The following is a 14,127-nucleotide window of genomic DNA, read 5'->3' as shown; positions in this document are numbered from 1 at the left end:
CCAATTCTTACTGACAAGAAAAGTTATTTATTGTACCTCTCAAAAGACCTAAATTACTATTATTATCTCAAAGGAAATTCTCTTAGGCTTTTTAATCAACATTATTATTGATTAAAATGCTATTCATGAAAATTCACTGTAAGAGTTTTAGAGTATTCTTATTTTCTAAAAATCATAATGCACCCATATGCATTTTATTACCAAAACTCTTAGAATATTAAGATAAAGCAGAAATTAAGAACTTGTTGCTTAATAATGTGATAGATTATATATATAATATTGAACTTTTTAATTCCTATTAATAAATGATTACACAGATAATCAAATAATATTAGAAATGGTTTTATATTCCTATTTAAATAAAATTCTATTTTACTTATTTGAAAAAAGGATTTAAGGCAGTTCACAATTAAGATAAATTGTGATCTGGCATCAACAGTGCTCTAAAAGAGAAATAAAAATCACATGGATCAATTTTCTCGAAAACTTCAGAAAACAATTATATGAACATTTTTGCTAAACTAAAAGATTTATAAATTTTTTAAATAAAAAAATGACGTTTCAGTTGTAGACATAAGTTGGGATAGACATAAAAATGCACATTGTAGGCTCTCTCTGATATGATAATTACCTAATATAACCATATTAACTAATACCAAGGATTAATCATCTAGGCTTTAATAGGAAGTTGTGTTGCCATTAAACCTAGGGTCATTTGCCTTTAAATATTTATAAAGTATTATGCATTTTACATGATAGCAATCATTTTTATTTATAAGTATAATTCTAGATGTTAATTTTATCTTTTTCTGCAAGATTTAGACAGTATTTGCTTGTCTTAAAGAAAAGTCCATTTTTTCATTAAAATAAAACTTTACATAAAATTGAAGAAAGTTTAAATTCATTTCAGAATTTTCTCTCTCATCATTTCCATTAACAAGCCTTCAAGGAACAAGAAGTTTATGACTTGGTATATAAATAATTTCCAGAAACAATCAAGCTCATTAAAATGCTATTAGGCAACTAAAATACCTCTTCATTCATCCTAATATGACTCCTTTCAACTCCTAATCATGCCAACATAGTTACTCTTCTTTCTATTACAGTATTGTACTTGATAAGTATCAACTTCTATAGGTAGCATGTCTGTAATTACCCCTAAAGATACAGATTACTAAGAAAAAGTTAAGCAAATTAAAAGAAAATAAAATACTACATTAACTTTCATTTATCACTAAAAGCAATATTAATTTAATAACTTCTTATATATAATTTCTTCTTAGATCTCAGGCACAAAAACCAATACTTGTTAGACACTATTGAAGACTATGATATCCTCTCTTTACTTTTGGAGAAGTATACTAAATCACAGTGAAATAATAAGCATGAATTAAGTATAATCTTAATTTAGACAAAAAAATTAAGTGTATAAATGTAAACAGTAATTTCTCATATCAGCTTATTTAAAAGCCCCCAAATGTTCTTCCTAAAATCAGTTTAGGATGCATACAAAGGAAATTCTGAGTTCCTTCATTATTTTATCATATCATTTGAAGAGCTGGGGAAATATAATGGCACTTACTTCACGTATAACCAAAGCATGAATTAGAGTTTATCAATTTGCTTAACTTAAAAATATTAATAGTAGTTAATGTAAGCATTATAACATACCATGTTACTTCCAAGTTTGTCACATTTAATGGAGCAAATTCAGAGAGCTCTTCCAAATACAGCAATCAATCTTTAAGATGCTTAAAAGGTTTACTGAAAGCCATGAGGAAAAACCTCTTCATGAATCATAAAATGTTTCCTAAACAAATCAGACTCTGTCTCAATACTTCTTCTATATGTGAAAAGTCACACCAGTTTCTCTGATGAATGTAAAAGACTTTAAAATATTTGTCTCATGAAAGTATTTATATATAATAATTGGTTATGACAAAAATAATAAAACATCTTGGTTTCACTATAATTAACATTATAATCACTTATACAGATTCACTAACTTAATTGGTTTGATTAAACAAAAAACCAAAATGGCAAGAGAAAGATAATTTTGTTTTTTTCTTACCAGAGAAAAGGTTGTGTTTATTTATTTTTAACAATGTGGCAGTCATAAGAAATAATGTAAGCGTTGTAACAGAAAAACATTGTTTTAGAAACTAAGATAAAGGAATATGTGAAAACATTTTATGGTAACTCCTTCCTGAAAGCAGTGATTATATTACTAATAAGGTCTAATAGTATTTAATCATATTTACCTGTCTCTATCTGGAGAATAATGGTCATCCATGACACGATGTCTATCCATTCGGCTAATTGTATTATAATGTCCGGTAGTAGTGCGTGTCCCTCGAAGCCCCTGTTCCACATTCCGACTACAACAACAAGATCTATTAAGTATCTTAGTAAACCATTTGAAACACTAAGAAATGAGGTTTATTTTAAAGCACAGTAGAAAAAGACAAAATCACTATATGGTGAAGTCCAAATTTTGTTTTCACTAATTGCATCTCTGGTTAAAGGTATAAGTTTCAGTGGAAGGTTGACAGTAAAATAAGATTACTGCTATAACAGATGCAGCATAAGGAGCTCAAATTAAACTAATAACAGTGGGGATATGATAAGGACTATCAAAGTTATTAAAGGATGACTACCAGGTCTCCAGTACTGATATTCAATAATATGCTCAAGAGGATGAGTAGATTTGTACGGAGAAAATATGTTCAGTGTTAGACACATTTGTATACGTGACCTATAGGATTGCAGATAGGGATGCCTCATAGGTGGTTGGACATGAGTTCAGAGCTTAGGGGAACAAGTCAAAATTTGCACACTTTGCGCCATCTCCCTTGATACCACTCTAGTCCAAATTACCATCATTGTGAATATGCCATAAAAATAGCTACCTAAGCTGGGTGTGGTGACTCATGCCTATAATCCCAGCACTTTGGGAGGCTGAGGTGGGCAGATCACCTGAGGTCGGGAGTTCAAAACCAGTCTGACCAACATGGAGAAATCCCGTCTCTACTAAAAAATAAAAAATGGGCCGGGCGCGGTGGCTCAAGCCTGTAATCCCAGCACTTTGGGAGGCCGAGATGGGCGGATCACGAGGTCAGGAGATCGAGACCATCCTGGCTAATATGGTGAAACCCCGTCTCTACTAAAAAATACAAAAAACTAGCCGGGTGAGGTGGCGGGCGCCTGTAGTCCCAGCTACTCGGGAGGCTGAGGCAGGAGAATGGCGTAAACCCGGGAGGCGGAGCTTGCAGTGAGCTGAGATCCGGCCACTGCACTCCAGCCTGGGCGACAGAGCCAGATTCCGTCTCAAAAAATAAATAAATAAATAAAAATAAAAAAAATAAAAAAAATGAGCAAGGCGTAGTGGTGCACGCCTGTAATCCCAGCTACTCGGGTGGTTGAGGCAGAAGAATCACTTGAACTCGGGAGGTGGAGGTTGCGGTGAGTGGAGATCCCACCACTGCACTTTAGCCTGGGCAACAAGAGCAAATCTCTGTCTCAAAAAAAAGGAAAAAAAAAAGCTACCTAAGTAATCTCTTGCTTCAACTCTTACCTCGTCCTTGATGACATGCAACAGCTCTTTAAAACACAATTAAGACATGGCATGTCATGTTGTAGGATGAAAGATAGGAGTCCAGTTTTTAATTTATTCCACTGGTGAGCTAATTTTCCTATCCTGTCTGACCCACCCTTTCCATATTAATTGTAGTGCCACTTTATCATCATATGTCAAGTTCACACATAAATATCACTGTAAATGCATATATATTATTCTTTTACTAAAGATTCCCTTTGATATGTCTATTTTGCTGCTGTTATTCAAGTTCCATCCTAGTTTTAATTATTCTTGCCTGCTGGCAAATTTTTCTCTTCTTTTTTCAAAATGGATTTATTGGTATTTTATTTGCACATAAAATTTTGATTGTTATGGCATTAGATTTATAAACTAATTTATGGAAAATTGATATCTTTATTATAGGAAGTAATTCTACCCATGCATAGGGCGTATCTCTCATTGATTACTTACCCAAAGTTTTACATCTTACTTAAAAAGATCCTGTGAATTCTTAGTACATGAATTGTTACATACTTTGGGTTACTTTTGAGAATAGCACTTACATTTTATTATATTTTCCAATTAGTAATTGCTAATTTTATAAGTTGATCTATAGACAGCTATTTGGCAGAACTCCTATATTAGTTTTAATATTTTGATTATATTGGGTTTCCTTCCTGTGTAGATAATCCTATCATTAACAAATAATGATGATTTTTCACCTCTTCTCTTCCAATCCTGAAATCTCTTTATTTCCTTTCCTTAACACTTTTCAGGACCTGAAGCAGTATTTCAAACAGTGACAATATTAATGAACATCCATCTCTTATTTCTGCTATTAATGTAAATTCTGCTAAAGTTTTTCCATTATAATGCTTGCTTTATTAAGCCTTTACGAAGTGTAGGTGGTTTTCTTCTAGTTTACTATCTTATGTGAATAGAAGTTGAACAATAAAATTCTTTTTCTGCCTCTAGTAAGATTTATTTCCCCATTAGTCCATTAATATGATGAATTATCATAACAATTTTTCTGGTGTCTCACTGCCATGATTTAAACTCATGGTTAGATTTACTTAAAATAAGATTTTTTACATATGTTTGTAACTAAAATGGGCTTCTTAAGCTGGGCACAGAGGCACATAGTCCCAGCATCTGAGCCTAGAGGACTGCTTGAGCCCAGGAGTTCGAGGCTAGCCTGGGCAACATAGTGAGACTCTGTCCTTGAAAAAAAAAAAAATGAAAATGGAATACATATATATTTTATTATACTTTAAGAATTAGAACTAAGGTTATGTTAGTTCCAGAAAAAGAATTAGGCAACTTCCCTTCTTTATCTGTTTCTAGAGCCAGTTGTATAGAACAGATATTAGTTCTCAAACACTTGGTTAAAACTTACCCATAATAACTTTTTAGTCTGGAATTCTCTTTATGGATGGATCGGGGGAAGACAGTAGTTTGTCTTTGAGTACCGTTTCAACCTATTTGCTGGTTGTTATTTTTTATTATTATTTAATTGTTTTTTTTTTTTTGAGACTGAGTTTCACTCTTCTTCCCCAGGTTGGAATACAATGGCAGAATCTCAGCTCTCTGCAACCTCCACCTCCCAGGTACAAGCAATTCTCCTGTATCGGCCTCACAGGTAGCTGGGATTACAGGCGCCTGTCACCACACCTGGCTAATTGCTTTGGATTTTTAGTAGAGATGGGGTTTCACCATGTCGGCCAGGCTGGTCATGAACATTGGTTGCTATTTTATTTAACTTTCATTTCTTTTTATGCCAATTTTAATATATCTATTTCAGAAATTTAACCATTTTGCCTAGATTAACAAATTTAGTAACATAATTTCATAATGATTATTATTTTAAAGTCTTTTCTTATCTGTAGTTGTTTCCCTTTTTCAATGTTTTATTTATTTATACTGCTCATTTTTCATGTACATTCCTTTTATTGTATTGATGTCACCAATCTTTTCAAATAACTAACTTTTGGGTTAACAAACATTCTTTTCACTTCTTTTTCTTACTGTCTGTGCCTCATTTTGTGTCAGTTTCACTGATTTTTCCCTAATCTTTATTAATTCCCTCCTTCATATTTCTTCAGGACTTTCTCCATTGTTCTGTACTGTTTCCTAAATTCAGTGTTTATTTAGTTCTCTATTTTCATTAAAATTTTTTTGTCAAGTAAACATTGCACATATTTATGGTATACATGATGTTTTGATATGACAAGTAAACATTGCACATATTTATAGTATACATGATGTTTTGATATGTGTATACATTGCAGAATGGCTAAATCAAACTATTTAACATTTGCACTACCTCAAATATTTATTCTTTTGTGTGAGAACACTTTACTCTCTCAGAAATTTTCAAATATATATTAACTATAGTTGCCATTATATACAATAGATCTCTTGAACTTATTCCTCTTGTCTAAGTGAAATTTTGAGTCTTTTGACCTATATCTCCCCAATCATCTCACCCCACCAGGCTCTTTTCTCTGTTTCAGAGACTGCAACTTTTTAGATTCTACATATAAGTTAGATCATCTGGTATCTGTTTTTTATACCTGGCTTATTTCACCTAACATAATGACCTCTAGGTTCAACTATGTTGTCAGAAATGACAGAATTTTCTTCTTTTTAAAAGTTGGAATAGTATTTCATTGTGTATATTAACATTTTTATTACCTGTATATCTGTTGATGACAGTTTCATTCCATATCAATTCTGTTGTGGATAATGTTGCAATGATCATGGGGGTGCAGATATCTTTTTAAATATTAATTTTTTAACTTTGTGAGTACATAATAGGTGTATGTATTTATGGAGTACAGGAGATATATTGATAAGGGCACAAAATACCTAATAATCCCAACATAGAAAATGGGAAATCCATCCCTTCAAGCATTTATCTTTTGTGTTACACAGAATCCAATTATACTCTTTTTTTTTTTTTTTTTTTTTCTTTTTTTGAGACAGAGTCTTGCTTTGTTGCCCAGGCTGGAGTGCAGTGGTGCAATCCTGGTTCACTGCAACCTCCACCTCCCGGATTTCAGCGATTTTCCTGCCTCAGCCTTCCAAGTAGGTGGGACTATAGGCGTGCACCACCACGCTCGGCTAATTTTTGTATTTTTAGTAGAGATGGGGTTTCACCATATTGGCCAGGCTGGTCTCGAACTCCTGACCTCATGAACCATCTGCCTTGGCCTCCCAAAGTGCTGGGATTACAGGTGTAAGCCACTGTGCCTGGCCCCAATTATACTCTTTTAGTTATTTTTAAATGTAGAATTGAATTATTTTAACTATAGTTGCCTTGTTGTGCTATCAAATTCTAGGTTCTATTTACTATTTCCATTCTTTGTATCCATTAACCATCGCCACATCCCCTCACCCCCGCTACCCATCCCAGCCTCTGGTAATCATCCTACTAGTCTCCATCTCATGTGTTAAATTGTTTTGATTTTTATATCCCACAAATAAGTGACAACATGCAATGTTTGTGTTTCTGTGCCTGGCTTATTTCACTTGACATAACGACCTCCAGTTCCATCCATGTTGTTACAAATGAGAGGATCTCACTTCTTTCTGGCTGAATAGTACTCCATCATGTATAAATACAATTTCTGTGTCCATTAATCTGCTGATGGACATGTAGGCTGCTTCCAGATCTTGGCTATTGTGAACAGTACTTCAACAAACATAACAGTGCAAATATCTCTTTGATATACTGATTTCCCTTCTTTTGGGTATATACCAAGGAGTGGGATGGTGGATCATATAGTAGCTCTATTTTTAGTTTTTTGAGGAATCTCCAAACCGTTCTCCATAGTGGTTGTACTAATTTACATACCAACCAATAGTGTACAAGGGTTCCCTTTTCTTCACATATTTACCAGCATTTGTTATTGTTTTAGGATATAAGCCATTTTGACTGGGGTGAGAAAATATGTCATTGCAGTTTTGATTTGCATTTCTCTGATGATCAGTGATGTTGAGAATCTTCTGATATGCCTGGTTGCTATTTGTATGTCTTCTTTTGAGAAATCTCTATTAAAATCTTTTACCCACTTTTTAACTGGCTTATTGGAATTATTTTCCTATAGAGTTGTTTGAATTCCTAATACTTTCTGGCTATTAATCCCTTTTCAGATGGATAGTTTCTTTGCAAATATTTCCTCCCATTCTGTGGGTTGTGTCTTCATTTTGTTATTTCCTTTGCCGTACAGAAGCTTTTTAACTTGATACGATCCCTTTTGTCTACTTTTTTTTTTTTTTTTTTTGAGACAGAGTCACCCAGGCTGGAATGCAGTGGCACGATCTCGGCTCACTGCAAGCAGCTCTGCCTCCCAGGTTCACGCCATTCTCCTGCCTCAGCCTCCCAAGTAGCTGGGACTACAGGCACCCGCCACCACGCCCGGCTAATTTCTTTTTTTTTTTTTAATAGAGACGGGGTTTCACCATGTCAGCCATGATGGTCTCGATCTCCTGACCTCTTGATCCGCCTGCCTCGGCCTCCCAAAATGCTACGATTACAGGCGTAAGCCACCGTACCCTTTTGTCTACTTTTGCTTTGTTTGCCTGTGTGTGGGGTATTACTCAAGAAATTGTTGCCAAGATGAATGCCCCAGAGAGTTTCTTGAATGTTTTCTTGTAGTAGTTTCACAGTTTGAGATATTAGATTTAGTTCTTTAATCCATTTTAATTTGATTTTTGTATATGGCAAGAGATAGGGGTCAAGTTTCATTATTATTCATATAGATATCCAGTTTTCCCAGCATCATTTATTGAAGAGACTTTCCTTTCTCTAATGTATGCTCTTGGCATGTTTGTCAAAAATGAGTTCACTGTAGGTGTATGGATTTGCTTCTGGGTTCTCTATTGTGTTCCACTGGTCTACATGTCTGTTTTTATGGCAGTATCATGCTTTTTCAGTTACTATAGCTCTGTAGCATAATTTGAAGAAAGGAATGTGATTCCTTCAGTTTTGTTCTTTTTGCTCAGAATAGTTTTGGCTATTCTGGGTCTTCTGTGGCTCCACATGAATTTTAGAATTATTTCTCCAATTTCTGTGAAGAATACCATTGGTATTCTGATAAGGATTGCACTGAATCTGTAGATTGCTTTGGGTAGTATAGAAAGTTTAACATCATTGATTATACCAATCCATGAATATGAAATATCTTTCTATTTTTGTGTGTGTCATCTTCAATTTCCTGCACCAATGTTTTAGTTTTCATTGTAGAGATCTTTCATTTCTTTCATTAAGTCAATTTCTAGGTATTTAATTTTATTTGTGATTGTTATAAATGGAATTACTTTCTTGATTTCTTTTTCAGATTGTTCACTGTTGCCATATAGAAATGCTACTGATTTTTGTATGTTGATCTTGTATCCTGAAACTTTACTGAATTTATCAGTTCGAATAGTTTTTGGTGGAGTCTTTAGGTTTTTCCAAATATAAGATCATGTCATCTGCAAGCAAGAATAACCTGACCTCTAACTTTCCAATTTAGATGCCCTTTATTTATTTCTCTTGTCTGATTGCACTAGCTAGGACTTCCAGTACTATGTTGAATAAGAGTGGTATTCACTCTTATTCACGGCATCCTTGCTGTGTTCCAGATCTTAGAGGAAAGGCTTTCAGTTTGTCCGCATTCAGTATGATACTAGCTGTGAGTCTGTTGTATATGGCTTTTATCATGTTGAGGTATGTTCTTTGTATCCCCAGTTTTTTGAGGGTTTTAATCTTGAAAGGATATTGAATTTTATCAAAAGCTTTTTCAGCATTAAAATAATCATATGGTTTTAGTACTTCATTCTGATGATATATCACATTAATTGGCTTGTGTATGTTGAATCATCCTTGCATCCCAGAGATAAATTTTACTTGGTCATGATGAACGACCTTTTTAATGTATTGTTGAATTCGGTTTCCTAGTGTTTTTGTTTTGTTTTGTTTTGTTTTGTTTTGTTTTGTTTTTTTTCCAGGATTTCTGTATCAATATTCATTAGAGATATTGGCCTATAGTTTTTTTTTTTTTTTTTTTAATGCGTCTGTCTGCTTTTGGTATCAAAGTAATAATGGCCTTGTAGAATGAGTTTGGAAGTATTCCCTCCTTCTTTATTTTTTGAAATAGTTTGAGTAGATTTGGTATTGGTTCTTCTTTAAAAGTTTGTTAGAATTTAGCATTGAAGCCATTGGGTTCAGGTTTTTCTTTACTGGGAGACTGTTCATTATGGCTTTGATCTTGTCATTTGTTATTGATCTGTTTAGCTATTGGATTTCTTCGTGGCTCAATCTAGTAAGTGTCTAGGAGTTTATGCATTTCTTCTATATTTTCCAATTTATTGGCATATAGTTGCTCGCAGTAGCCACTAATTATCCTTTGAATTTCTGTGGTATCAGTTGTAATGTGTCCTTCTTCATCTCTGATTTTGTTTATTTGGGTCTTCTCTCTTTTTCCCTCTGTTAGTCTGGCTAAAGGTTTGTCCATTTTGTTTATCTTAAAAAAAAAAACCTGTTTCATTGATCTTTTGTATTGTTTTCTATCTATCTTAAAGTCAATAACTCTTAGATTTGCTCTTTTGAGTCTATTTTCTAGATCTTGTAGGTGTGCTTCACTGTTTTTTATGTGTTTTTCTTTTTTTGCTCTTTGCATTTTCAAATGGCCTCTTGAAGGTCACTAATTCTGTCTTCTGCTTCATCTATTCTGCTCTTAAGTGACACTGATGCATTCTTCAGTATTTCAATTGCATTTTTCAACACCAGAATATCTGTTTGATTATTTTTAATTATTTCAATCTCTTTGTTAAATTTACCATAGAATTCAGAATTCCTTCTCTGTGTTATATAGAATTTTATTGAGTTTCCTCAAAACAGCAATTTTGAATTTTCTATCTGAAAGGTCACATCTGTTTCTCAAGTATTGGTCCCTGGTGCCTTATTTAGTTCCTTTGGAGAAGTCATGTTTTCCCGGATGATCCTGATGCTTATAGATGTCTTTGGTGTCTTGGCATTGAAGAGTTAGGTATTTATTGCAGTCTCGGCTTGTTGTGCCCATCCTTCTTGGGAAGGTTTCCCAGGTATTCAAAGGGACTTGGGCCCCAAGCCCAATAATGCTGTTTTTTGCAGACTCATAGAGGTACCATTTTGGTGGTCTTTGATAAGATCCAGAATAATTCTCTGGATCACCAGAGACTCTTATTCTTTTCCCTTATTTTCTCCCAGACAAATGGAGTCTCTTTCTCTCTCTCTGCTGAGCTCCCTGGAACTGGGGTTGTGGTGATGCAAACACCCCTGTGGTTACCACCACTGGTTCTGTACAGGGTCAGACCTGAAACTAGAACAGCATTGGGTCTTACCCAAGGCCCACTGTAACCACTACTTAGCTACTATTGCCTATGTTCACTCAAGGTCCTAGGGCTCTACAATCACCAGATGGCAAAGCCAGCCAGGTTTGGGTCCTTCTCTTCAAGGTGGTAAGTTCCCCTAGGCCCTGAGCAGATCCACAGGTGCTATCTGGGGGCTATGGATCGGAGTCAAACACCTTAGAAATCTGCCTAATGTTCTATTCTACTGTGGCTAAGCTGGCTCTCAAACTACACCATAAAGTCCTTTCTGCTCTTCCCTCCCCTTTCCACAGGCAGAAGAGCCTCTCCCTGTGGGATCTACCATCACTGGCCCACAAGGGGGTTCTGTCAGGCCACTGCAATGTTCACTGAAAGCCCAAGGTTTCTTCTGTCAGTTTGTGGTGAATGCTGCCAGGCCTGTGACTCACCACTCAGGGAAATAGGCTCCCCTCTGGCCCAGGGCAGGTACAGAAATGCTAAGCTTATACTAACTTTGTACTCAGGGACTCCATGAGCCTGTTGCTCTAACCCACTGTGACTGAGCTGACATCTAAGGTGCAAGACAAAGTCATGTTAGTTTTCCCTCTGTTTTTCTCAAACAGAAGCAGTCTTTCATCATAGCTGCCACAGGTGGGAATGTGCTGAGTCATCCGTGAAGCCTGCACATCTCAGAGCCCAATGCCCTACAGCATAATTTCTGGGTATCACTGCTGGTTATTCAGTGCCCAGGGGGCCTTTATTCAGCAGGAGATTAATCCTGCAGGACTGAGTCCTTCCTTTCAAGGCAGCAGCTTCCTTTTGGCTCGTGTTTGTCTAGAAATATGCTAGAGCTAGGGCCTGGAATGGGGGCTTCATGACTCTGCCTAGTTCCCTCTCCTACTATGGCTAGCTGGTATCCAAGATGCAAGACAAAGCCCTCTTTACTCTTTCCTCTCCTCCCCTTAAACAGAAGGAAGGAGACACTTTAATTGCAGTGAGTTGTACTGTCTGGGGTTGGAGGAGGAGTGGTACAAGCACTTCTTTAGCCATGCCATCTGATATCTCCTTAGGTCATGTGCCACCCTAGTTCTCTGGCTCTGAGCCCAGCCCAGCACTAGATGCTGCCTAGGAGTTCTAGTCTTTGTGTCCTTTCCAGTTTACCTAGGACTCCAGAGCACTTTGTCCCACTGTGGCATGGCTTGCTAAGAAACTTAAGTTCTGACTGATGGAATGGGTGATTCCTCTACGGTTAAATCTGGTCCAAATGCTCCCTCCATATCCAGGCACTGGCCGAGCCCAGCACAGTTTTGCTCTCTGCTATGACAGGGCAACACTGAGTTCAATATACAGTTCCCCAGTCACTGTGCTCTTCCTCTCCCAAATGCACAGACTTTCCATGTTGAACAACTGTTGGTGGGGGATAGGAGAAGGATGGCATTGGTGATTCAAGACTGTCTCTCCAACCCTCCTCAATGTCACTTCCAATCATATGAAGTTAAAACCAGGTACTGTGTTTGCTCACCTGATTTTTGGGTCTTGTGATAGTGCTTTTCAGTGTGCAGATAGCTGGTAAAATTTGGTATTCCTGTGAAGATATGAACGATGTAGGTATTCCACCATCTTGCTTTGTCCCCTCACAGGTATCTTTTTGACATACTGATTTCATATCCTTTGATACTCGGTAGTGGAACTACTGAATCATATGGTAGTTCCATTTTAATTTTTGGCGGGTACCTCCATATTGTTTTCATTAAATAATGACTGTATTAGTTTACATTGCAATCAATAGTGTACCAGGGTTCCCTTTTCTCCACGTCCTTGCCATCTCATATTATTTTTTGCCTCTTGATAAGAGCCATTCTAACAGTTGTGAGGTAATATCCTCTTTCATCATTTTGAAGCATTCCTATTTTTTGATAAATATCCTTTAAGATAAAAATTTCCTAAATACTGCTTGTGTCCCACAAATGCTTACATCATTTTCATTTGTCATTCAATCCTAATATTTCCTAATATCTCAATTATTTCACTTATAATCAAAAGTTATTTCACAGTATTTTAGCTAAGTTCTAGGAATTTAAAAACTATCTTTGCAAAATTGCTTTATAAGTTTATTGAATAATATTCAGAGAAAATGATTTATCTGGGATTTATTGAGGTTTACTTTTAATGAGTTTCTGTTACCAGTTATTTTGTAAAGTTATGTTGTGTTAAAATAATTTATATTCTTTGCTTTAATGGTATGTAATTTTATATTGAGATACACAAAAAGATATATACACAAAATATAGCATAGTTGAGTCACACAATAAATTTGACATTATTCAAACCTTCTAAGTCATTGCTAATTTTTTTTGGGGGGGGCCTGATTATTGATTTCTGTTAGAGATATGTTAAAACCTCCAACTAAAATTGTTTATTTATTTCTTTCTATAACCCTACCAGTTGTTGCTTCCTATCTTTAGAAGCTCTTTATATGTTAAGGAACAAATTTGTCCATGATCATTACACCCAGGTATTTTATTAGTTTTATAATGCCTTAGGGCAAATTTGAAAAAGTACTGCTTCTTTACAGAAATGGCCTTATGAGCATACAATTGAGCAAAATTCTAGCTACAGTTTGGCCCTTTCTTGGCTTTTGGTCCAGTCTTTGTGCAAAGTACAGACTGTCTAATTCAAAGTGGTAGTAATGGTTATATATTTTGAATTCAGTAATTTTTCCTAGAACATATATTTCTTTGTCCTTTATGACACTTTTGACATTGCATTCATTTTATTCTTCTGATTGAAATTGGGATCTTACTTTCCTTTTAGTTGATATATATTCATTATATTTTTTCATCCCTTTGTTTTCATATTCTCTGTGTTCTTTTAAGGACATTGCTTATGAGTGATATGTTAGTGGATCTTATTTTAGGAATGATAAGGTTACTTGTATTTTAAAAATGTTACTTCTCTCTATAATTTATCAATGATGCCTTTTTTTAAGCTAACATTTTTGCCCTGGATTGTCTAGTTACACACTTCTGTTTCATCACGGAATAAACACTTTATGTTTGAGCTCCTGTTATGATGGGCTTTCTATCATATGAAACATAATCTGATCTAAAACAGTAGATATCTAAAAAGATAGATATTCCTATCTTCTATTGGACTGTTCAAATGTTCTTCACCTGATAAAAGTAAAGTGTGATATAATATGAAACACATTTGGT

At 35.2% G+C, this 14,127-nt stretch overlaps 1 protein-coding gene across 17 annotated transcripts in view; it reads right to left on the bottom strand.

Moving 5' to 3' along the window:
- Nucleotides 1–14,127, bottom strand: part of RIMS2 (regulating synaptic membrane exocytosis 2) — a 780,622-nt gene that overhangs the window by 269,475 nt on the left and 497,020 nt on the right. For all 17 annotated transcript variants that reach the window (XM_017885186.1, XM_017885169.1, XM_017885171.1 and 14 more), the window contains one exon: nt 2,262–2,378. In XM_017885186.1, the coding sequence (XP_017740675.1) occupies nt 2,262–2,378 (117 nt within the window). The remainder of the gene's footprint in view (nt 1–2,261; nt 2,379–14,127) is intronic.

This window comes from Rhinopithecus bieti, unplaced genomic scaffold (assembly GCF_001698545.2).
Source record: "Rhinopithecus bieti isolate Rb0 unplaced genomic scaffold, ASM169854v2 scaffold_13352, whole genome shotgun sequence".
NCBI lineage: Eukaryota > Metazoa > Chordata > Mammalia > Primates > Cercopithecidae > Rhinopithecus > Rhinopithecus bieti.
The sequence above is the reverse complement of the archived record's forward strand: the minus strand, read 5'-3'. Positions and strand labels throughout refer to the sequence as shown.